At 43.0% G+C, this 26,247-nt stretch overlaps 1 protein-coding gene across 1 annotated transcript in view; it reads left to right on the top strand.

The window, feature by feature from the left end:
- Positions 1-6,101: 6,101 nt before the first annotated feature.
- Positions 6,102-26,247, top strand: part of LOC119648060 (histone-lysine N-methyltransferase ash1) — a 38,367-nt gene continuing 18,221 nt past the window's right edge. Inside the window, exons 1-5 of the mRNA XM_038049526.1 lie at positions 6,102-6,715; positions 21,854-21,920; positions 21,987-22,069; positions 22,141-22,396; positions 22,529-26,197. Of these exons, the coding sequence (XP_037905454.1) occupies positions 21,864-21,920; positions 21,987-22,069; positions 22,141-22,396; positions 22,529-26,197 (4,065 nt within the window). The 5' untranslated portion in view covers positions 6,102-6,715; positions 21,854-21,863. The remainder of the gene's footprint in view (positions 6,716-21,853; positions 21,921-21,986; positions 22,070-22,140; positions 22,397-22,528; positions 26,198-26,247) is intronic.

The following is a 26,247-nucleotide window of genomic DNA, read 5'->3' as shown; positions in this document are numbered from 1 at the left end:
CCACCCCTCTCTCCTAACGTCAGTCTGAACTTAGCTATTGTCCCAATCGTACGAGCCTAGAACTAGCCTTATTAAAATCGATTCAATGCCCGTCCATATATCTATCGCACAGGATTTACTCGAAAATGGCTTAGCCAATTGTCACGAAAATTTGGTACAAGAGTGTGGTCTCTGAATCCCTTTACATATAGCCAGTGGCGCCATTTTGTGTTGAGCTTGAGTGGAGCTCCTCATGCGTGTGAAAGGGGGTGTTAATTTGTGTTCACCAAACATGGTCATATGGGGTATCACATGAAAGGCATCGATTAGTACTTTTCGAAAATAATCTTATTTTTGATATTGGAGAGGAGTGAGGGTTCAAAATGTGGGCCTCAAAAAGAGGAAAACATCTCTACGAAATCTAGGCCTCATCCGGTTCCGATATCTGCACAAATAAAGTTAGTAATAGTATACCTCCATATTTTATAAAGTTACCCGGCAACTCCCCCTTAAGTTCATCCTAGCATTGATGTAAGGGATAATATAAGCACAATTCGGTGAAACTGCCATTTTTGTAAATTTCGTCCATTCTACAAAGTGTATGACGTCATCATCCCATATAAATTCGTCAATACCACAACAAAGTGAACACACGCAAAGAAATATGTTGTGTTAGTTTTTTAGTCATTTGGATTGCGATCAAACTTTCCAGAGTTATGTCCTGTATTATCGCCTAAACTAATGCCCAATTTGGTACTTCTAGAATAAACTTAAAGGGGACTTTCGTGTAAATTTGCAAAATATGGTAATATATTGTACCATTATTAACTTTATTTGTGAATATATCGGAACGGGACGTATTTTGAGGCCTAGATTTTATAGAGATGCATTACTGTGATTTTTTCTGATTTTTCGCTTCAGTAGGTTCTAAAAACGAGACCTATTTCACTTTTTGAGACACACATTGTGAGCCTAATCTCCCCTTTGTTTCACCTAATGTCAGAAATAAGATCAGTTTCAAAAAGTACTAACCGAGCGCTTTCATTTGATACTCCACATATCCATATTCTGTGAAAAAAAAATGTATACCCGCTTTTCGCATTTATGGGGAGCCCTCCTTCAAACTGAACACAAAATGGTGCCACTCGCTGCATATAAAGAGACGCACAGATCACATGTTCTCACCAAATTTGGTAACAATTGGTTCAGCGGTGGTGTGACAGACAGACAGACATTGAATTGATTTTAATAAGGTTTTGTTCCACACAAAATTTTAAAAAACAATTATTTCGGACACTTGTTAAGCTCTATCAAAGCTTAATGTTTCCAAATATTCGTAAATAAACTAATTATCATTTAGTCAAAGAAAATAAGTCTGGAAACCGGAAACTCGGCGCTTCAGATATGAAAGGTTTTGTTTGTTTCTTGTGTAAGTATATTTGAGTGCAGATCTATCCCATTTGTACGTAGCCCATTTATGCATTTAGCATGTCACACTACTCATTTTAGTGTGATATTGATATTTAGTACTTTGGGTTGCAGCAAATTTGCACGGCAAAGACAACTTTGAGCTACTGTTACTTTATTAGTTTTAGCACGTTTTTGGTCAAACTTAAGAATAACACGTTCCATACTATAATCTATCATTTTTAAAACCCAATTTAAGTGGCCAAAGGGTAATATTTGTCCTAAGGCGAAATGTGGATCGCTACCCACGTTGTAGCATAAAATCTGGGAACCGCTTGTTTAACCAACAACCTTTACTACCACCTCCACGTGGTGATCGGTGAAAATTCTTCCTTAATAGAAAACTGAATCTCCCGCGCCTAAAAACGGGACAAATTGTGCTAACTGGTCCTCCAGGTTGAAGTTTGGATAGGGCTGACAACCCTCCACGGAAAACCGACGTCAGAAAGGAGGGCTAGATTGACAACATAACGACGAAACCGGCAACAAAAACGGAATAACGATTTGCGTTTTTTGTCATGGAACGCTCCCTATGTAGACAGAATGCTTCTCAGCAGCTAATCGATACCCTGCCCCAATACAAGACTGATGTAACTGCGTTAGATAGGATCATAATCATGCTTGGTGATTTTAACAACCAAGTAGGTATGGAAACCGTATTCAGGCAACACATCGGCTCCCATAGCTTACATAAAAACACAAATGATAACGGACTGCGGATTATTCAGTTAGCACGAGATGGTTGTTGAAAGTACCTGGTGTGCGCGGAAAGCGGTCCACAAACATACGTGGGTCTCTCCAAATTGGACTAATTTCAACCAAATTGACCACGTGTTGATTGAACGTCGCCGCCTATCAGCCTTGATGAATGTCAGAATAAATAGGGGATCCAATATAGACTCGGACCACTATCTCGTTGGCATAGTGCTCCAGGCTCAAATAACAGCACCGCCTACAATCCCCCCTGACAACCAACTAAGAGTTAACACTAAAGCCATCCACAACACAGCCCTCCGTAAAACCTATAAAGGAAAAATGAATGCCGCAATAACCGCAGCTAGCAGAGGTCCTGGAGATGAAATGATCAACAACAATTAATCTTCACAATCACCTGAAGAACGTTATCTTTGGCACAAACATACTTTTCCTCAGTATAAAACAGTCGAAAAAACGGATCGGAAGATTGCCACATGCCGGGCAATGCTATACTCTCAAATAACGCGGGAACGCGCAGAGACCTATCACGAACTTCGTCGTGTGGAGAAACGACTTCACTTATAAACTCGAAAAGCTTAGGGAGTAACGCACCAGGCGCGGAAGTTTTACTAACATCCTTATACACCTCGATGCTCATCCTGCCGGGACAAAAAGGGAAATCTGATTTCCGGCAATTGGAATGTTGGGTCGAGTACTTGGATGAACTGCTCAACAACCCAAATATCGGCGAGTTGAAGATGCCGGGAATTGAAGGCGATGGATAAATGCTGCCACCTCGGCTTAAAAATGATAAGTCGCCAGGAGCCGATGAAATTACAGCCGAATTGGTTAAATATGGTGGTGACCAGCTACACGAAGTGGTTCATCAACTAATACCCAAGGGGTGGGACAGTGAATTAATGCCTGATTATTGGCAACATTAAAAGGGAAATATCACGCAGTGCATCAATTATAGAGGTATCACGTTACTGAGTAGCATCTATAAAATATTCTCCGGTATCTTGCTAGGTCGGATGACCAATGCGCTCAGAACATCATCGGCGCATACCAAAAAGAGGCTTCTCTCCAGGCAAATCAGCAACGGATCAGATTTTCTCTTTGCTTCCGGCAATGGGGTCGGGTATATGTCCAGATAGTTGAGTGGTTAGAGCACGAGGCTATCATACGGAAGGTAGCGGTTCAAATCTCACTGGTGGCAGTGGGATTTGTATCATAATTGCACGTCGGATACCAGTCGACTCAACTGAGAATGAGGATCTGAGTCAAATCAGGGTAATAACCTCGGGCGAGCGCAATGCTGACCACACTGGTTCCTATAGGGTACTATAATCCTGGAGTGTACCCTTACGATCTTGAATAAAGTACTCTAACACACTTCAAGGCCCTGATCCAATTGGTTTTTTGCGCCACCGATTATTATTATTATTCAGGTAATGGTACACGGCCATGAGAAAACTCGGTATTCCGATGAAATTAATAAGGCTGACTAGGATGACTCTAACCAATATGCGAGGCCAAATAAAACCAACGGGATCACACTCGAGACCATTCAACATCAACAACGGTCTAAGACAAGGGTATTCCCTGTCATGCGCCCTCTTTAACCTGACCCTAAAAAAGGTGATCCGCGATGCAGATGCTAATGCAAGTCCACCAAATTACTGGCCCATACTGACGATTTTGACATTATGGGAAAAACAACACGAGATATGCAAACTGCCTACATGGTGGCAACGTCAACACCAGAAAACAAAGAACCAACGGCATTAAATAGCACGGGTCAAATAAGAACGTCTCCCCATAGGGTCAAAGCTCTTACTGTACAAGACAATCATCTTGCCAGTTCTTATGTATTCCTCAACGACCTGGTTTCTTAGCAAGAAACATTGCGAACTCTTGGCCGCGTTCGAAAGAAGAATCCTCGGAGAATATTTGGCCAGGGTCACTTAATCCGTATGGGAGAGGGTGATCTAGCACGGAAAGGCTATAAAGAAAAATATAGAAAAAGATGTGGCAGATCCTGCCCTAGATGGGACAATGGCGTAGGCCAGGATGCCAGACAGCTTTTAGGGATATCGAATTGGTAGACCTCAGCACAAAGCCAGGATGTCTGGAGTTCCTTTCTAAAGCAGGCTTATACCGGATAATAGTTGTTGCGCCATTGATGATGATGATCTATGTTGAATGCGGTCCGCCCATTGATTGATTGAGAAAAGCCCGGAATACATCCGGCCGTCAGTTGAACTGAAAGCACGTATCGGCAAGCTGCAAAATCATTAGTTCAATTCTGGAAGTGAAAACCCTTGAGAAAAAATTATTTATTCCCTTGATCACCGATCTTCATATTCTTTGTTCTTGTCAAGGACACTATATGCTTGACAACAGCGCCCTATACGCTGTTTCATGAGATGGTATTTTTCTAGCGTCTCACAATAAAGCTGATTTCGGGCAACTTGTCCAAAAAATTATATGATCGTCTTAAGCAGCACTATCTACTATTGAATCTAAATAAAACATAACATTTGATGGCCCACCACCGTCACTACTACCAAAGACAGTGATCTCTTCTTCTCGGTAATTGAGAGAAAGGTGTGACGTTGGATCAATGCCATAACATGGTATGAACATATCCGAAATGGGATAGTCGCGATCAATATGGGGTTTCATCTATTGTGGAAAAATTGGGAGAAAGGCGCTTTCGCGCTGAGAAGAACTTCCTACCTAAGATTGGCCTGAACATTGAAGTCGATGGAAAGATCCCTACAAGTTGACAAACAGCGATTCGAAAGTATCTCGACTGAATCCAATCCACGCTACTGAACGGGGCAAATGCTATAAGACGGAGAAGAAAACGAGCTTTCCTGATCTTCTCGTCCATTGCTTTTGATATCGAAGAAATATCAAAATCAGCTTGTTTCTCCTCAATCGGGACACGCCTTTTTCTTTCTGTCCTTAGCCATGATAATGGATATCATACGATCTAGCGGCGTTCAACGCTCTCATATCAGCTTATCCTTCTATGTATTTTTTTTCAGTCAGCCACCGTTTGCGACTTTTGGGCATCCTTCATATAATCATTATATGTCGTACACAAATGATATGCAAACTCGTGCCTTTGCAGTTTGCAAAAAAAAAATGCATAAATCATACCTAAATATCTACATGTTCATCATTCGTCACCTGGGGACCTACTTGAAAGGAGATTCAACCATTCCTTGCAGACATCATCTGCTACCGTAGAATGTACTAGCTACTAGGTCTGGTCACGTCTCGCATACCTTACCGGCATCTGGGGACACGCCTAATACAAGGTCAAGCCGCTTCTCACATGCCTTACCCCGTACCTGGGGATACGCCTAATAGGCGGTCTTTTTTCTCCTGATCTTAACTCAATACTGCGCGTAATCATCGATTTTCAACTTAGCAAAAATAAATAGGTACCACAGTTTACTAGTCTCACTGCCGGCGATAGTTTTTAGGTTACTGAAAATTAAACAAACAACAAAAACAGCGTCACTAATTATTATATGAAACAGTTTCATACAATTTTCTCCAGGGCACCTAAACCGTTTTAGAATAATCTTCCAAGTTGTGAAACGATAAAAAAAAACAAATTTCAGAACAATTTCCATAAGACATTATATATATTCCTCGAATCAATTGATAGACATAAAACTCAGTTTTATATGTGCTCGCCTACGCATGGGTTAAGAAATTCCACCCGTATAAACTGTTCAATTTTCCCCTGATTGGGGAACCCCCAACTATCTTAACGTCATCTCACGTCCAGATGACAGAACTGACACTTAGATTCTGGAAAACATGAAATTACATAACAATCCGCACGTCAGACCTGCTTCTCATATCAGCGAACAATTCCGTTGCACTTGCATTCCAAGAACACTTTCTATTTTCACTTTCTGGTTGCGTTGTCCAACTTCATGTCGAAAGGAAATTTCTCCACAAATACCCCAGAACCGAATGCACCTGGAAAATTTCCCCAACAAGAAGAAGAAGTGTGTTTGGTGAGCTGACAAATTGTCAAGCGATAGAATTTCACTTTTTTACTTGTTCAGAAGTGCGCCCTAAATTCACTAAAAATTGTGCATATCCTTTTCTATTGATCTATTTTCGCTTCAAGTCCACATTTGGTTTTATCCCCTTTTGTTTTAATGTGTTGTGCGTTGGTGTTAATCCCGTGAGTGTAAAGTCCCATAAGAGTCTGTGTCGTCGTCGCTAAGCTGTCACGCCATTTTAAAAATTTTTCCATTTTTTCTCTGTGCTGTTTTGTAAACATCGTGTTGTGCTAATCCCAGAATTAAATTCGATTAAATAATCATAAGTTGCGGGCGGTGTAAGCTGTGCATCGTTTTCCCAAATCCGTCTCGAGCCCTTGGTCATGTTTGCAGCTGACCTATTTGTCGGAATTTATGGCGCGAACCGAGTGCAATGCCTGCGACCAATTCTTGCATAGTACAAAATCAGGTTGGACGGGCGGCGAAGCGATTGCAGTCGCATTGAACGTGAATTAGTTTGGAGTGTAGAACAGGAGGTGAGTTTGCCGCCGGATGGTGCGAGAATTATGAGTGAATTCGTGAATTCCCCCGACTGGGTGAATGCGGGCAGTAGGCTGTCCGCTGTCAACCCGCGCTCCCAACGCGAATCTGGGGCAGCTGAAAGTGCGAGGGTTTGTTTGTGGTGACGGAGTTTGTTGCATGGCCGACTCCTCGGCTCCGGGTTGAGCAGGAGGACAAGCCAAGGAGCTTCAAAGTCAATTGTCAAAGCTAAAACATAATCCAGTGGCGCCGAGTGATCTTGTGAGTGCCTCGAGCGCAATCGACAGCAAGCGCCCAAAGTGGTCGCACGCTCATCCATTGCGTCACAATCAAAACGTAATCGAGAACTCATCGAATCAGCGTTTTGGAAGGAAAATATTTCGCTTGTGGTTACTCAATTCCACGCGAGAACGCGGAACTCAATTGTGCAATTTTGTCAAATGAATTTTCCATGGCGACAGCAAACCCGTGTAATATCGTCGACTTTTCCACAAATGCCAACACTACGGATGTAGTTAAGATTCGGACGCTCCAACTCAGCGTTTGGAGTCGGGTATCCGTGAATATGTTTGGCAAGTCATCGTAAAAGTTTTGAAATATTTCGAGAAATCTGAGTGTGGAGCGAAAGTGCTAGTGTTCGGACCCCGGCCAGAGGGTATACGCTCCGTGCATCTATGGGCTGGAGTCGATTGTTTCAGGTTTTTTCCATTGGTATTTGGCCAATTCCAATTCAGTTTAACTTGCCAGAATAACGCAATCGGAAGTCTGCTGCAGCTGGAAAAGCAGCCTCAAGAGATTCTGTTTTTCATCTATTCTGCGAAATTTTTATTGAATATATCTTATGTACCCTTCACCCCAGTGGAATGTTGCAGTTTGTCCACAAGGAACCCATCGATCGCTAGTTTTCACCGCTGGTGCCATTGAACTTCGCTGAAAAGGCAGCCACGTGAATCGAATCCGGCAAACCAATCTATAAACAAAATCCAGTCGTCCATTGACAATTCACCAAATTGGAATTCATGGACAATTTGTTTATTTGTTTTTGATTGGGAGAAGATCGTTCTTGGGTAGTCGTCATTCGGGAGTTCGGAATGTTTCTATTTAAATTTTACTTTTCTCGTTTATTATTCCACATAATACGAGAGGTGCGAGTTTGAAAACTCTCTTACCTGTTGATGGGACGAGATGAACAGATTAAATTATGGACATGCCAGGCCACTATTAAAGATCTAGATTGGCACAAACATTGATGGCTCGATACGATAGGCTGGGTTTTTCCTTGCATGTGGTGGTTGATTATTTTGTTTAGTTATTCATAACCTCCGTCACAAAAATGTCAAAAGATACGAAAGTCGTGTCAACGTAGTTTTTTTAGGCTACAATTTCTTTTCGAGGAAGTAAGTTAGTGCAAGTAGAGGGAACGATAATGAAAATCGTCAACAGCACTTTGGGGGATGGGGATTGTTCTAGTACGTACGAACTTGGACTGTCGAAGACGGTTTGTTCGGTTTCTAGAACGTCCACACGCTCATTAAAGAGGGACTGTTCACTTTTACAACCCGGCGATGTGGCCGTATCACGGATCAGCTGTAAATATTGGAATTGCCTTCTGAATTGCATAACAAAAAGGATTCTGCTTACCCGCGCTCGCGTGTCGCTATTGTAGCGTATTCAATACGGACCGTTTCCGTGTTCCAGCTGAAGTCCAGTGGGAAAGCTACCTTACAGAGCAAGTTACACAAATTCTGAAAACCCTGCTCAAGGATCAGCAAATGTTCCTTGATTTCTATCGCGTCATAAGACTTGGCTGAGTAGAAAACGTGATTGCAGATCATCATCATCAACGGCGCAACAACCGGTATCCGGTCTAGGCCTGCCTTAATAAGGAACTCCAGACATCCCGGTTTTGCGCCGAGGTCCACCAATTCGATATCCCTAAAAGCTGTCTGGCGTCCTGACCTACGCCATCGCTCCATCTCAGGCAGGGTCTGCCTCGTTTTCTTTTTCTACCATAGATATTGCCCTTATAGACTTTCCGGGCTGAATCATCCTCATCCATACGGATTAAGTAGCCCGCCCACCGTAACCTATTGAGCTGGATTTTATCCACAATCGGACGATCATGGTATCGCCCATAGATTTCGTCATTGTGTAGGCTACGGAATCGTCCATCCTCATGTAGGGGGCCAAAAATTCTTCGGAGGATTCTTCTCTCGAACGCGGCCAAGAGTTCGCAATTTTTCTTGCTAAGAACCCAAGTCTCCGAAAAATACCTGAGGACTGGCAAGATCATTGTCTCGTACAGTAAGAGCTTTGACCCTATGGTGAGACGTTTGGAGCGGAACAGTCTCTGTAAGCTTAAATAGGCTCTGTTGGCTGACAACAACCGTGCCCGGATTTCATCGTCGATTTTTGACCCTAGATAGGAGAAATTATCAACGGTCTCAAAGTTATAGTCTCCCATCTTCATTCTTCCCGTTTGATCAGTGCGGTTTAATGTTGTTGATTGGTTGGTTTTAGGTGCTGACGTTGCCACCATATATTTTGTCTTGCCTTCATTGGTGTGCAGCCCAAGATCTCGCGCTGCCTGCTCGATCTGAATGACGGCAATTTGTACGTCTCGTGTCGTTCTTCCCATGATGTCGACATCGTCAGCATAGGCCAGTAGTTGGGTAGACTTAAAGAGGATCGTACCCCAGCAAGATCAGCATCACGGATCACTTTCTCCAGGGCCAGGTTAAAGAGGACGCATTATAGGGCATCCCCTTGTTCTAGACCGTTGTTGATGTCGAATGTTCTTGAGATTGATCCTACTGCTTTTATCTGGTCTCGCACATTGGTCAAGGTCAGCCTAGTTAGTCTTATCGATTTCGTCGGGATACCGAATTCTCTCATGACCGTGCACAGTTTAACGCTGACTATGCTATCATGGTGCAACTGTTTTCCATATTCCAACAATTTTTCCATCGCTTGCCGCACAGAGATAATCTGATCGGTTGTTGATTTGCCTGGAGTGAAGCCTCTTTGGCATAGCAAAATAGCGGAGAATATCTTATAGATGGTACTCAGCAACGTGATACCTCTATAATTGCTGCACTGTGTGATATCTCCCTTTTTATCTATGAGACAGATAATGCCTCTTTGCTGGTCGTCAGGCATTGATTCGCTGTCCCACACCTTGAGCACAAGTTGATGAACCAGTTGTTGATTTTTAAGCCGATAAATTGCACGGACTGTTTCTTCTGTACTTGGTGGTGACAGTATTTGTCTGTCGTCTTTAGTTGGCGGGACCTCCAACTTGCCGATGTTCTGGTTGTTCAGTAGCTCATTAAAGTATTGTTGGAAATCAGATTTCCCTCTTTGTCTCAGCAGGATGAACATCAAGGTTTGTAAGGCTTCATTCTGCTGACTTGTTGGTAAAACTCCCGTGCCTGGTGCGATTGCTCCCTGTACTTTTCTGGTTCTCCCAGGCTTCCTTTTTCCGTCTGTGGAATCGCTTCTCCGCTCCCCGGAGTTCGTAATAAGTGCCCGCGTCCTTTGAGAATGCAACTCGGTATGTAGCATTCTTCCGTTCCGCTGCTAGCCTGCATTCATCGTCAAACCAGCCGTTCCGACTCTTTTTGCGGCTGGGGCCAGGTATGTTTGTGGCCGTATTTATGTTAACATCTTCAGGTAATTGTGAAGATGATTTGTTGATGCTTCATCTCCAGGATTTCCTTTGATTGCGGCTATTGCGGCATCCATTACCCTTTTATATGTGTTTCGGAAGGCTGTGTTGTGGATGGCTTCAGTGCTAGCTCTCACCTGATTGCCAGAGGGGATTATGGGTGGTGTCGTTATTCGAGCTCGAAGCACCATGCCAACGATATAGTGATCCCAGTCTATTTTGCCCCCCCCCCCCCCTTGTGTTCTGACATTCATCAAGGCTGAGAGGTGGCGGCGTTCAATCAACACGTGGTTAATTTGGTGGAAAGTTGTCCCGTCTGGAGAGGCCCACGTATTTTTGTGGACCGCTTTCCGCGCAAACCGGCTACTTCCAACAACCATTTCGTGTGATACTGCTAATTGAATAATCCGCAGTCCGTTATCATTTGTATTTTGATGTAAGAATGCAGGCACCTTTCCTACTTGGCTGTAAAAATCCTCAAGTATGATGTTGATATCATATCTGGGGCAGGCTTCGAGAATTCGTTCTACTACCTCGCAAGCGCAGAGCGCATAGCCGTTCGCTTATATTTTCAAAGCCGATAACAGCAGATTTCATTTTTTGGCTGACTAAGAAACCTACTCCGAGCACATGGTTTACTGGATGACCGCTATAATATATGGTGTAGCGACTCTTCTCCAGGGAACCGGTCCCTGTTCGACGCATCTCCTGTAACGTTGTTACATCAGCCCTATATTGGAACAGGGTATCGGCTAGCTGCTTGGCAGCTTCATCTCTGCACAGGGTGCGCATTTTACATGAGAAAATGCGCAAATCGTTATTCCTTTGCCGAGTTCGTCGTTGTTTATCCGTCCAGTCCGAGGCTCCTGTTATAGCTTCGGTTTTCCCTGTAGGGTTGTCAGCCCTACCCAACCCCCAACCTGGAGGACCAGTTGGTACAATTTGTCTCGTTTTGAGGCGCGGGAGACTCCCCGCTCCCAGCGGTCACCACGTAGAGGTGGAGATAAGGTTTGGTAGTAGAGATGTTGGTGTTGGTTCAGCAGGCGTTTCCCAGTTTTTATGCTCCATCGTGGATACCAATCCACGTTTCACCGTGGGACCTATACTACCCTTTGACCACCTTTGCAGATCGATGAGAGTAAAAATCCGAGAACTTTCTTAATTATTACGAACAGGGATAAGCGCCTTGCACTGGAGCTCCGTTAGCGCGGTCGAGTACGAGAAATGGAGCGTAGCGTATACCATGACAAAAGGAATTCCATCATTGCATTCAACTATTCAGCACTTCATCGTGATTAGCATCCATTGCAACATGCGGCTACGTTCTGCTCATTTAAATAGAAACGAAATTATCATTGCCATCAAAGCGCTCAATCGGAATAAAGTCGTATACCCTGACTACCTCCCTTCGCAACTGTTCATGAGTTGAGCAGCTTATAAATCCTGGGGATTTGAGATCTTTTCTACTGGGTGTAGCATAGAGATGATCGTTAACATTCTGGTAAAGTGGTCGCGCAATGAATGCAACATTTGGAGAGTTATATGCTTCCTGCAATTACAAAAATAATAGCTAAAGTTGTCATAGTCTGGGCTAGGAGCTATCGATACTATAGTGACATACTTGAATATACCGGCTCTAGTTGAAGAATGAATGATATCATTAATACATAGGATTCGTAGTAAGGGTGCAACTGAACAAGGAACAAAGTGACACTGAGCGACCTACTCCCGATCCTTAGAAGGTTTATCAAATCTATTTCCTGAATTGAAAAAGCATCCTAGATGATCACACTATCAGCATGAGAGAGATGTTCGACCAAAAGGATGCTACGCCACAGTGGAACTCAGATTTGTCAAAACAAATCAGAACGGCGAAGCTCTTCTCATTTGAGTTCTGTATATTGAATCAACACAAGACTGGGGTCGCTACAAAGAGTTAAAAGGCTCTGAAGAAAAGCATGAGTACGGCTAAACAGTTATCATGGAGCTACCTTTGCGAGAAATCACTAAAAACCATGAAAAGGCGAATAATCATCTACTGGAAACATTTAGTACATTTCCCAGGCAGCATCCAAAACTACAACCCTAAGCCAATAACGGTACAAAGCCTTTAAGCTAGAAACTAGTCATGTGTAATAAATGCCCTATAACCAGGGAAACCCCCACCAAACAAGCATCTCCTCACATTGATTGCAGCAACTATTTTTATAAACATTATGAACTTGAGCATATTAAACTCTGCACAATTCACAGTCGATTCGAATGCCTAGCTTATGTCGGTGTGATCCAGTGACAACAGGCTAAGCCACTATCCTACGTCATCTCATGCAAATTGCTCAACTCATGAAATTCATTTCAACTATCTGAACTATATTAATTGCTCTCTGGAGACCTGCTTATATTTTATGTTTGATTGCAGCTTGCATTTGGCATTTTTCTTTAAAAGAACTGCATGAATTATGTAGATTTTAGGACACCATGAGATTAAAGTCTACGGATAAGTGGCCGCAGTGACATGCCCAAGTGCTTATTGATTGCTATCCATAAAAATAACTAGGAGGTGTTGTTGATTCCAAGGAACTCTCCGAGCTCTGAGAAAGGAGTGGATTCGAATTGCATTCGAAAGCGTAGAATACACTGTAGACAGAGGGCCTCAGCACATGACTGTGCTGTAATGCTCTTCAGAGGTATTGCCTTAGGCAATACTGGTAGCCGTGTGAATCTCGCGAAGGGCCTGCAATGTCGAGATGTATGGGGTGGAACCGCCGCAGCGATTACCGAAAAATCGAGAGCGGCTGTGGTGTTGATCTCAAAAATCCGAGAAAAACCATCCGCGACTAAGTTGTCTTTAAAGAACACATGCTAAATGTCAAAATTGGCGAAGAGACGCTTTGTCGAGCTTGTGCCTTAAGGCAAATGTATAAGCCAAAAACATTTGTCCTAAAGCAAAAGCCGTAAACACGGTGAACGACCTGCCTTCAAGGGAAAAACTGAACTACTTGATGCTCATATACTCGCCTAATTCACGATCATAGTTGTTGTAATTCCGTTAAGCCGGATTCAACTGTTTTGAAAAGAAACCCGTTACCAGCTTTGGTTCCCCATCTAGTAAAGAGCAGTGCTTATTGCGGTGTCTGAGGCATCGACGAACATGGCTAGAGGTGCATCTTGTTGAGGGGATGCCAAAAGGGTAGCATCTACCAACTGTTACTTGGTTTGAAACAACGCTTGAACGGCTTCTGGACACCATACAACCTCCCACAATTCTTTCGTCTTAGGACCAGACAGAAAGGCGTTAAGTAAAGCCAAGTGTTGAGCGGCTTTGAGCAGAAATCGACGGTCTTTGATCGTATTTGGCAGGGAAAAGCTTGCAATAGCTTGCACTTTGTCTGGGTCGAGTTGTAAGTCGTCAGGGGTAATGGAATGGAGTAGAAATTTCACTTGCTGTCGAAGATATATGCACTTTTTAACGTTAATAATTAGGCCATTGTCATAGAAACGTTGAAAGATGCACTTGAGATGCGTCAGATGCTCGGACTCGATAGAAGATGCGACCAGAATGTCATCCAAGTAGACGAAACAGGAGTGGAAATTCCATACTACAGAGTGGATGAATCTCTGGAAGGTTTGCGCCATATTGCACAGGCCAAAAGTCATCTGTATGAACTAAAAAGAGTCCGAAGGGTATGTAAATTGCTGGGCCTTTGGGCTTTGGGACCAGATGGAATGAATACAACCAACTGCTGTAGGAAGATATGTATATACCCTGCTTAATTAGTTGGGGTCTTAAAGAACGCACCTTCGAGAAGGTTGAGAAGCCAGTAGTGTTGATGTGGAGCTAAGCATTATGCTTAACTTGCTCAGAAAGACTACGCTCGGTAGTAATGTTGCGGCATTTTTTGAAGAAGTGCACGAATAAGTAGATCGGCAAAGTCTTCAAAAATGAAAGGGTGTTGGGTGAGTAGCTTGAAATTTTCCCTGACGACCTAAGAGGCCGTTGAGTCTACCATGGACCTATACTGCATATCCGCCAATAGCTCATAGTGAAACAGAAAGTCCGCGCCTAATAAGAGGACAGTGATGTCGGCCAAAATGAAGCGCCAAGGAAAAGTCTTACGCCAACCAAGACTCACGCGTACTTGCCGGTAACCGTAAATTGTAATGGACATGGAGTTTGCTGTAAGGCGACGTGTTGCCTCGTCTACTATTAATCACCATGCGGTCATTGGTCTTCTTAAGTCCACCACCATGGGGCGTGCGTGCTCCTCGTGTACTTCGTAAGCAGTAGCAGCGAACACGACTGCCGTCGGCACACGCTAGTATGGCCTGCGTGCTCTCCGGCAGTCACTGAAGCAATAAGAAGCTCAGTTCCATCCTCGTCTTCACCCATTTGCTGCTTTATTTCCCGAAATAGCTGGCTAGGAGTGTGATCGCCAAACGTCAGCAAGTGCTTCAACTTGGCTGCCTCATTTATTGACAGGCATATGATAAGCTGATCCTTCAGCCAAGCGTAGGACCCGCTCAGTCGTCAATCTGATCCTTCAGCCAGGCCTCTTCCACTGTTTTGCTCTTGTGGCGCTGTGGTTTTCTTTGAGCAACTCATCTTGGGAGAGTGATCTCCACTGAATAGAATAGCCAACAATGGAATTGTTGTCGCCCCTCCTTAATATGTGACCCATCCATTGCCATTTCCTTCTAATCACATGGCCCATGGATAACTAGACTGTGCTTCGGCCAAATTCCTCGTTCGAAATAGTATGAGGCCAACGTACCCCGATGACATGTCGCAGACAAATGTTCACGAGGTTTTGGGGTTTTTGGCTAACAATGGAGCATATTCTTCATGTGCTATTCTCATATAGCAACACAGAAAGCATCTTAGTATCAGTTTAATCTTGGTGTTGCATTTCTAGATTTTCAAAATGGCAGTGAAGGCGGATCTAGTGCCCAGGGGCTTTACTTCGTTTGGGTGAATGGTTCCTCTTACCTATCATACCGTTCCTGTAGTTTCTTCTCATGCTTACTCATCCCATTTTTTCTCTCATCCCTCTGGTATTCTACAAGGCTCCATCCTAGGCCCTTTATTATTCCAATTTTTTTTTTCAATGACCTCCCGTCCTCCTCACCTATCTTAGACAAATGGCCTTAAATCATTTGCCTCTGTTTCGTCTCTGCTGGACTGTGCTCTGTTGCAATCCAAACTTGATACTCTGTTCTATTGGTGCTCTGTTCACAAGCTGAAATTGAATGTAAGCAAATGCCACTGAATGTGTTATTCGATTAAATCTTTCCTACTCTCTTGATGGACAACTCCTTTTAATATAATAATAATAATCGTTGGCGCAACAATCCATATTGGATCAGGGCCTTGAAGTGTGTTAGAGCACTTCATTCAAGACCGTAACGGTACACTACAGAACACTGTAGGAGGCAATGTGGTCAGCATTGCGCTCGCCCGAGATTATTACCCTGATTTGACTCAGGTACTCATCCACAGCTGAGTCGACTGGCATCCGACGTCAAGTCACGATACAAATCCCACTGCCACCAGCGAGATTTGAACCGCGGCCTTCCGTATGACAACCCAGTGCTCTAACCACTGAGCTATCCGGACACTCCTTTTAAGCTCTGAGTATAATCTTGGATGACAAACTTGATTTTAATTCCCACTTCATTGACATCATCAAACGCGCTTACAAAATGTCTAGTTCCTGCATCAACTTTACCTTTATCCAGCCCTCCCGTCCACAATAGTGACTGTCGTGCCATTGCAGCTGTACAGCGTGAATTCACCCAGTCCCTCTTTTTCAAAAAGGACCTTTCCCGTATGCACTATCCTTCATGGCTCCGCATTTTAAATCTCCTTTCCTTAACACAAAGCCACATTTTCCTTAATACGTGTATCCTCAGTCGAAATGAGCTTCAGTTCCCCCAGAACTACCCGAGACGCGAGTAGAGGTGTGCTACTGTTCTGCACCAAGTGCCCTTGGGCCGATTCATTCATTTTCCATCTTGGGAGGGTGGATTCGACTGCATTGTGTAGCCAGTAGGTTATGAACTATCCACTGCCACTTCCGTTTTCCGATCACGTCGTGTACGAGTGTCAGGCCTGTGCTCCTACCAAGTTCTTCGTTTGTAATAACATCAGGCCAAAGTAATCTCACGATACGACGCAGACAGGTGTTGGTGAATAATTGTAATCTACGAATGACAGTGAGTGTCACTTCGCTGGCGGACTATACTTTGAACTTCAAATTCCTCTGGGATTTTCTTCCATACACTACGTGTCACTCTTGTAATAGCTGCTACTTTCTCTGGAATGCTCCCCCGCGTAGAGCACGCCAAATATCGTCCGTGTATATGCCGTCGAAAGCTTTCTCGAAATAGGTGAAGAGCAGGTGAAGCAAAGATCTAAACTCCACAGACTGTTCCAAAAGGAACGATAAAGTGTTGATGTGATCAATGCAAGAGGATCCGGAGCGGAAGCCAGTCTACTCTCTGTCGATCAAACCTTCGAAATGATGCGTTCCAGGATAATTTCAGCTATTATCTTTGCAACAGCAGGGAGCAGGTAGATACCTCTCCAGTTGGCACATTCAAACCGGTTGCCCATCTTTGGAATCTTAATCATCTCCTTTTTAAGGGTTTGTGTGAAACAAAACCTTATTAGAATCGATTCGATGTCTGTCTGTCTGTCTGTCACACCCGATTTATTCGGAAACGGCTGGACCGATTGTCACGAAATTGGTAAGAGTATGTGATCTACCGTTCCCTTTACATGCAGCAACTGGCGCCATTTTGTGTTAAGTTTAATGGGGCTCCCCATACAGGTGAAAGGAGGCTGCAAAATTTTTTTTTCACAGAATGTAGCCATGTGGGGTATCAAATGAAGGGTCTCAATTAGTACTTTTCGAAACTGGTTCAATATTTGATATTGGGTGAAACATAGGGGAGTGAGGGCTCAAAATATGACCATCGAAAAGTGTAACAGGTCTCGTTCTCAGAACCTATCCAACCGAAAAATCCGAAAAACAACACAGTAGTGCATCTCTATGAAATCTAGGCCTCAAAATATATCCGGCCCCGATATCTACACAAATAAAGTTAATAATAGTATATTTCCACATTTTAGAAATTTACCCGGCACCCCCCTTATGTTCATCGCAGAAGTACAAAATTTAGCATAGGTGTAATGAAGAACATGGTGCATAATTCGGTCAAGTTTGAAGAAAATCCAACTATTATTAACAAAGTTATAAGGGGTGAAACTTTACAATTTTTTGTGAATTTCGCGGACTCTACAACATGCATGACGTCATCATCACATATCAATTCGTCAATACCACAACGAAGTTAGTTCGTATGAATTGGGTGGAAAAGGATTATTTTGTTTTAGTTTTTAGTCATAGTCAGATAGATATAAGAAGTAAATTGGAAATATGGGTACGATCAATTTATATACGTGCCTATATGTGTACAGTATTCGGAAATAATCAATTTGATTGTTTAGGGTGAGCGTAATATCTACGGCTGTAATATGTACGTATGTCTCGTAGTTTGGAAAAATATGAAGGAGTATTTGTGTTGTTGGATTTGTAGCTATATACGGATATAAAAATGTTAAAATTTCTTAGATAAGATGAACACAAAACCTTTATACCCGAAGCGCGAGCTTCCGGTATTCCGACTTGTTTCCTTTCTGGGAAAGGTCTCGGATTTCCAAAATTTGCATGCGAATAGCAGCAGCAGATCTGCAGTAACTGCAGATGCAGCGATAAATAACTTTGCGGGCAGATCGTCAATCCCAGCGGCTTTACTCCATTTGAGCAGATTGTTATCCGAAATGATTTCTCTTCTGCTTGAAGGAACAGTTGCGGTAACTAGCCATTTTATAAACAAGAGGCGGAACTTCATCGGATGTGATACGATTAACAACCCTCACCTCTTCAGCCGTTCGTCATCGCAGATTATACACAGAACCATCGAAAGATGGTGACCAACGTAAGATATTTCCTGATGCGGTATACACTTCTGAAATCATTGCATTCTTCGGCGTCTTCCCTTTCCCGCAATAGAAGATTCACTTTTGCCATGGCACATATTACGGGAATTCGTACGATATTGAAATTTGAGCGCTTCACGCCTGCAATCACTCGCACCTGTCCATAGAGCATTCAACCCCCTTCCATTCATCAATCCGCTTCCATGATTTCGCAGTTAGCCAGACCTTATGTCGCCCCTTCGGAACATGGCCGACTGCGCAGCACACAAAAAAGAGCATTTTAGATACCGGTCCACCGCTCATTGATATTCTCAAGCGGGTTATTTAGTGTATTTGCCGTCCGATCAGCAAGATATCTCTCCCACTGTCGAGCAAAAGCTGTATCATACAAATAGCCAATATTGAACTTAGAGGTTGGCGGCTTCTCAACCCCGCGAGGACTGGTGGATGCAACGCGCAAGCGAACGTAAGCGACCATCAGATGGTGATCCCTTTCCAAGCCGCAATCAGCGCCTGTTTTGTTACGCTCGCAAAGTGGTCACATTGATTGGTTCTACGATATCGGTTAGTTAGAACCCGACTGACCTTATGGCAGGCTCTGTGATCGAACAGTTAGCTACTAATGACGAGGCAGTGGAAGTTTCCGAAATCTACAAACGACCTACCATTATCGTTACGGTCGCAAAGACCGTGCTTCCCCAGCATATGTCCGAACCAAGGTATTATCAGAATACACTTTGACATACACACATTAATAAGCCTCCCATGAATTGTGTGTAATTGCTCATAGACAGCGTCCTTTTTCACTATATCTGGAGCCTCCGTTTGTGTATAGCACTGTAAACTTGTGGTGCTCCTCAATCTGGACCGGAATTTTGCAGTCAGAAGTGTGTCAAAAACTAGCTCCAAGATCAAGAGAGTGCGCTTTGCAGTAACCATCAGAAACAATCCGACAAAAAATTCGTGTGTGTTACAGCTTGGCTGTCCAGAGTACAAAAACCTATTGCCACATTGTTTGGTTCGGTAAATATAATTTCCTTCCCAGCTAGAAAAGATGGCTGTGAATTAGAACCCCACTTCGAGTTTGTGCAATCCCGGAGAATATCGAATTTATAATCACAAAGGATAAATTCAGCTGGCCAGACGATGAAATGCCAGTCGTGCTCAAGAAACGTTTGTTTCATGGTATTTATCGCAGCTGTATTTCGCTCAGATATGTATCATTGTTGCGGGCGGGCAAGCGCATGATTCCGCGATTTTAACCAATCAGCCTCACCCCTAACGGGTTTAAGTCCCTAGATCATGGAGAAGGAAAAATCCACAAAAATCACGCTTCACACTAAAAACAACGACTTCCAAACAGGGCGATGTTCTGGGGGTCATGACTCAATACTCTTCATCGATCGATCAATGATCGTCTGCGAAGTCGAATCCGAGAATATTCTGTGATATGCACAGTGTAGTCTCACGGTATTACAAGCGGAAGTACTGGCGAAACTGAAAGCTTGTCAACATCTGGGTCATTATCCGAATCCCAAACATAACATATTACTTCCTGATTAATAGTCAAGGCATCATCAAGGCGTGTATTATGATATGTAAATAGCGAAAAAGAAATGCAGAGCCGCGAAGAACAATCTGAGTAGTATGCTCAAAGTCATTCTCGTCTGGTCTATCAGTCATAGGAACCTAAAAGGATTAGGCAAGCCGACAAACTGACCACAGCACACCCTCCAATTCGTAAGGTATAGAGGAGACCTTCACACACTTCCTTTGCGATTGTCCAGTGCTAACTAGAAGCAGGTTGCGAATACTCAGCAGACGAGTCTTTGGCGCCTTCAAAGAAGCCTCTGGTTATAAGGTGGGAAAGCTTTCACCCTTTGTGAATACCACACGGACGAGCCCTGAAGATCTGGGCCAGACAGATTCTAATCTCCCTATTCTTCTTTCAGCAGCCCCATACTTCAGAGCTACAACGGTCTCCAAAGCCATAAAAAGGAAGACAATGATTTGAATAATTTCAGGGTTGAAGAAATTGCCTTCTCTAATAAATTCCATTAAACGAATTTGTGAGGTACCGGTGCGCCAGACAGTCCTTTTAACGCTATTAGTCGGCTTTTTTCACTGACGCTTTGCAATAAACAATTTATTATTATATGAACAGTAATTTGTTTTTTACTATTGAGGTCCATTGCTCATTTGCGTTAGATCCGTTGCTTTGTAAGCTCCCACATTTTTATACGACTTAAAAAACTTACCTTTCGCGACGAACGAATAAAATAGGATGGGAGAGTTTTATTTAGACTATTTATCAGATTGTCCTGACAGTTATTCAGGAAGTGATAATGGTGATGGAAATGATGGCAGCAATATAATAATTAGGAAGTGAGTTCTGTATTGACATTATCAAATTATCTTATAACAGGACACGGACAAGTTTGTCTGACCATAAGAAACGCAGAGATACTCTCGTGCGACTGTCTAAATTGAAACAGAGTCGGCGCCAGGAAGAATCTACTGAGCGGCCGATCGGTAAAGTGTTAGATGCTTTTCAGCTTCAATAGACTGACGGCTAATAGTTGAATAGTTGACGGCTACTTTTTATCTCCTCTCCTCCTAAACTAGATTTTATGCTGCCGGGGTGAAAAAAATACTATTGTATTTCGCCATCAACCAATGAATGCATATGCAATTGATCCCATCGGAAGTATCCCTCCGATGACTACAATCATTCCTGAATTATATCAAGACAGATTCCATTTATTTCACTCGGACTGCTAATTAACCAATTCACTTCTTCAGTTCCTCTCGAAATTGACATTGAATGCTCAGTGGCACTTCGCACAACATCTAACTACTACCCTCTGGCCTACCAGTTTCTATTCAAGTGATATATGACACCACATTTCCTACCTCATCCAAACACACACCACACCCTCTAAAATATCGCATCGGTTACGAAATTTCTCAAAATTAACTTCACTGACGTCTTTTTCAATTGTTTTATGACATCCTTGGAGTAGCACATGTACACAAAACCGATCAGGAGAAACTGTCAGCAGGAATGCAGGTATGCGACCTTGGTGCACTCACTTATCTTCTAGACTGCATGTACGCAACACGCTCATGGTTGTCAATATTTCGCAATTTGGTCTGCCTGCATTTGTTAAAGGGGTGCGACTTGCAATAGAGCTACGTGACTCACGCTACGTTACGTTTCTTAATTTCGAATAGCTAATCTTCTAAACTAGTTGGCAATATGTGTTAGGAAAGTTTTGCGGACAAGTGGTTTGCCCAAAATAACGAGTTATTCTCATTGTCTTGCGACCAAATCCCTCATGGTTGTTTGTCGATATTTGAATAAAGCATGCAGTAATCAGGATCTCATTAGCATTTCGGAAAATGTGTGTGAAGCTATGCAAAACTGGATTTATGCTAATAACCAAAAATTTCTTTTACTTTCAGTCATACAGCCATGAAGTCCGAAACCAAAACGAAAAAGGAAAAGAAAGCGTTATCTTCGGAAGATGAGGTTTGTAATAGAAAAAAAAGCATTTTGAGTTTTTGTTAAACCTCCTTTTTGCATATGATTTTCTAGGATTACGATTCATGCTCCGACAATGGAAGTTTTGATTCGGTTCGCAATGGCCGCAGGCGGCAGAAACAATTCAGCGTTTTAAGGTTGTCCATGAAACTTCTTACTCCGATATGAGATCGTTGTAATAATACTTATTCGTTCGGAATGCTTACAGGTCCGATTCCGATGGACTTCGTATGAAAATCTCGGCAATCCGGAATAAGAAGGAGAAGCCTGCAACTGCTGAGGTAAAGTCGAACAATAATAATCACACGGAAGGCGCTAGTAAACGCCAAACATCCAGTCAGTCAACAATCAAGCGAAAATTATCAAGCAGTTCTTGCTGTTGTACTCGAAGCGATGAGAGCGATTCTAGCTCCGAAGGACAGAAAAAGGAGAAATTGAAGAAAATCCGATTAAAACGGAAAAAGGTGTGTGAAAAACAAGTTACTAATTTCTGGCCGAAATATGCTTCCCATTTGAGTAGTTCGTTACGTTATTCCTAATTGAGTAGTTCGTTTGTTTACTGAAAAAGAATTATTTCCTTTCTAATATTTTCAAAGAACTATACAAGTTCAGCGAATCTCTCAACAGACTCAGGTAGCGATAATGAACACGCCTTACAAAGCACGGCAACGATAACAAAACCACAAAAAGATATAAAGCAATTACCCGCTCAAAGCCAAAATGTGGAAAATCTCCCCGGTAGTAGCATATCATCTAGTGATAATGAATTACCGGCTCTGGTTAGCGCCGCGATCAAATGTGTGGAGAGTGGTTCGGAAACAGAGCCGGTGCCGGTGCCAGCTGCCGCGGCACCTCCACATCAATATACATCGACCCTTTTGCATGATTTCATGCTCAAAACACAAATGATTGGCGGAATCTGCCCAGAGACAGAAAACGAAACAACAAAAGAAACAGAGTCAGGAAATGAGGCGAGAAGAGGCAATGCGGACACCATTAAACCAACGGATCTAAGTGTGAAGAAGGAAGTCCAAGTGAAAAAGAAAAGGGGTCGGCCTAAGAAAAAGCCAGTGGTGGAAGCCGAGGAGGTGGTACCAAATGGGCACTTGGAACAAAAAGAGCTACAACCGCATCTTCCGAAAATTAATGTTATTAGTCTAGAAAAGCAAATGTACGCAACGGAAAGGGTACTATATCCGCCAAGGAGTAAAAAGAAGGCCACGCCCAGAACAAATTATCGCATGAAGCTGACAAAAGAGGATGTAATCGATCCACTGTGGCGAAAAATTGATGTAAATACGAAATTTCGAAGACCAAGTTTAACAGGGTACAAAAGCGATGGTGGAAATACAGTTTGCAGTAAAATCTTAGCCGCGAAAAGTGGATATGTTAGTGATTACGGTTCGGTCGGACATCGTCATTTGTCTGGTTATAAAAGCGATGCAAGCGGAAAAAGCCGGTACAGCATGCGAAGTTGCATAAGTCGTGCGAAGAGCTGTGATTTTCGGTGCGGTGGCAGTCGTATGCGCAAATTACGAAGGAAACGTCGCTTTCTGGACAAATCGAGACAGAAATTTGGGAATGTCAATGAGCAGGATATCCTTCAATTGGCTGGTCTCAGTTTAGGACAGAGCAACGAGGAGAGCAGCCGGGAATCGTTGAACAAACCCATCATATCATATGGACAATCCAAAAAATATGGCGAAATTAACCGATTCATCCGAACCGGAGAATATTTCGGAAGGAACAAGAAGAATCATCACTCAAGAGACTTCGCCGACGTGTGCGCAGGTCTTGGTGATGGGTTATTCGCCAAATCAAGCAGTTTTTCAAGTAAGGGCTACAAATCGCAATCTACATCCAAGATCTTAGAATTTCCAAACGATTTCGAAGGACTTCGATCTAAAATACGATCGAGACGCTCATCAGCTGTGAGTCGTTGCAGTTCAATGTCGATGTGCTCGAGATATGATTCGCGAAGGAGAAAACGTCGAAAATTCCGATTAAAATCACAAAGTCGAAGTGGTTTTGTGGATTCAAAATTAAATACAGAAATCGAAATTCTTATCAATACATTTCCGTCACTATGTCGAATAGCTACAGATAAATTGAGCATGCTTAGAGATAAGGATCGACTAGATAAAGATAAATCGAATCAATTGGGACAGAAATTGGCGTCGAAACGAAATCAAAAGAAACGAAAACTTAGCGAGAGTGCTGATCATCATTTAACCGAAAGATTTCCAAATGAGATTGGGCTTATGCCCAAACGTCGACATAAGAAAGCCGGAAATAATTGCCAAGACGAACATAAATTACCACTCAAAAAGCGTCACTATTTACTCACGCCTGGCGAAAAGGCAACAAAAAATACAACAGAAACCCCTGCACCTGTCTACCCGCCTCCCGGCATATTTGAGCCAAGTGTCGAACTTGAAATACAGATCACTTTGCCGAAAGAGGCAATGGCAATTGTAACGAAATCGGAAATCGATTCGCCGAAGAATCTCCTAGATCCTGCGGAAGTTGAGAAATTCCTACCAAGTCAACCAAAGACGGAGAAAATGGTGGAAACGCTTCTCAATCGAACTGGAGGAAATAGTCTATTGTTAAAGCGGAAGAGAAGAAAGGCCTTCAATCGAACAGGTTTCCCGAAGACGAAACAAAAGCGGCGAAAAGTCAGTTCGGCTTCGGAGACGGACGTGAAGCCCGCTGCTCCCCCGGTGCCTAGATTTACAAAATTATCTAATACTGCACCCACAAGTTCAAAGAGTGTCGAACCGGTCGTTCTTAGAGCAAGCTCGAAAGAAGTGAAATCTAACAGAGATGCAAAGGATCAGCAAAAAGATGTCAAAGATGCAAAGGATACAAAACTGGTTAAAGACACAAAAGAAAGTAAGGAAAATTGCGAACCACAGAAAGACGTTAAACCTGTAAAACCCATCAAGGTAGTGAAGGACCGCCCCAAAAAAGAAACACCAGTTCAATCGTCTTCTCCAACAAAACCAGCGAAAAACAAACCTCCCGTTATAACGACTATTCCCCGTACAAGAAGCAAATCGATTAGCACTCTGCCAAGCAACGCTCAAGCGTTACTTCCCACAACAAAAGTCCTTAACGTGCGGTTACGCAGAACAAAAACTTTTCAAGGAAAAGTAATTGACAGCGAAATAACAAGAATATCGCAACGAATCAAATCCATAAAAAAGGAGCCGCACGTTACTGACTGCTCCATCACGGACGATTTAGAACAAGAACCTCTGCCACTGCTCGAGGCTGTGCCTACAACTACACAAGAGACATCAGATAGCTCGAGTACCTCATCGAAAATTCGGAAAATCGCCAAATGGAGAAAAGCTTACTTGCCAGCAGGTTTACTTTCCAACTATTTTAAAACCGAGAAAACGAAGAAAGGATCTGATCGAAATGTGGAGAAATCTGAAAGTAGTGATGATAGCGAAAATAGTCCTAAAAGTATCCTCCCTCCCCCGCCATATTGTGAAAAGTTCTTCCGTCGTACTGTTTACGATTTCCTGCTTCCCTATGACCTTTGGTGGGCACACACAAATTCTAAATTACTTCCACGAAATACAGTTCCCAGTTGGAACTATAAAAAGATTCGTTCAAATATTTATGGTGATACAAGATATAATCCGTCTATTGATAATCAAATATGCAACTGTAAACCAACAACGGCTTGTGGTGATGACTGTCTGAATCGAATGGTGTACACCGAGTGCTCGCCATCGAACTGTCCTTGTGGGGACGAATGTCAGAATCAAAAGATTCAAAAGCATGAAGTCGCTCCCGGAACTGAACGCTTCATGACAGCGAATAAGGGCTGGGGAGTTCGGACGAATTTACCAATTAAGAAGGGAATGTATATAATGGAGTACGTTGGCGAAGTAGTTCCTGAGCGGGAGTTTAAGGAGCGAATGGCAACGCTGTATGTAAACGACACCCATCATTATTGCCTTCATTTGGACGGCGGATTTGTTATAGATGGCCATAGGATGGGTAGCGACGCGAGGTTTGTAAATCATTCCTGTTCGCCAAATTGCGAAATGCAAAAATGGTCTGTGAACGGATTATTCCGAATGGCACTGTTTGCAATGCGGGACATTACGCCGGGCGAGGAGCTGACTTATGACTACAATTTCTCGCTGTTCAATCCAGCCGAAGGACAACCATGTCGATGTGATACGCCACAATGTCGTGGAGTTATTGGTGGGAAATCGCAGCGTGTGAAACCTCTCGAAGTTAAGGTAAGTGCTAACGAGAACTTTATCCTGTTGCAGTGCTGAATTTCCCAATA

The sequence above is a fragment of the Hermetia illucens genome, chromosome 2, assembly GCF_905115235.1.
Source record: "Hermetia illucens chromosome 2, iHerIll2.2.curated.20191125, whole genome shotgun sequence".
Taxonomy (NCBI): domain Eukaryota; kingdom Metazoa; phylum Arthropoda; class Insecta; order Diptera; family Stratiomyidae; genus Hermetia; species Hermetia illucens.
This window is presented reverse-complemented; position numbering and strand designations above follow the sequence as displayed.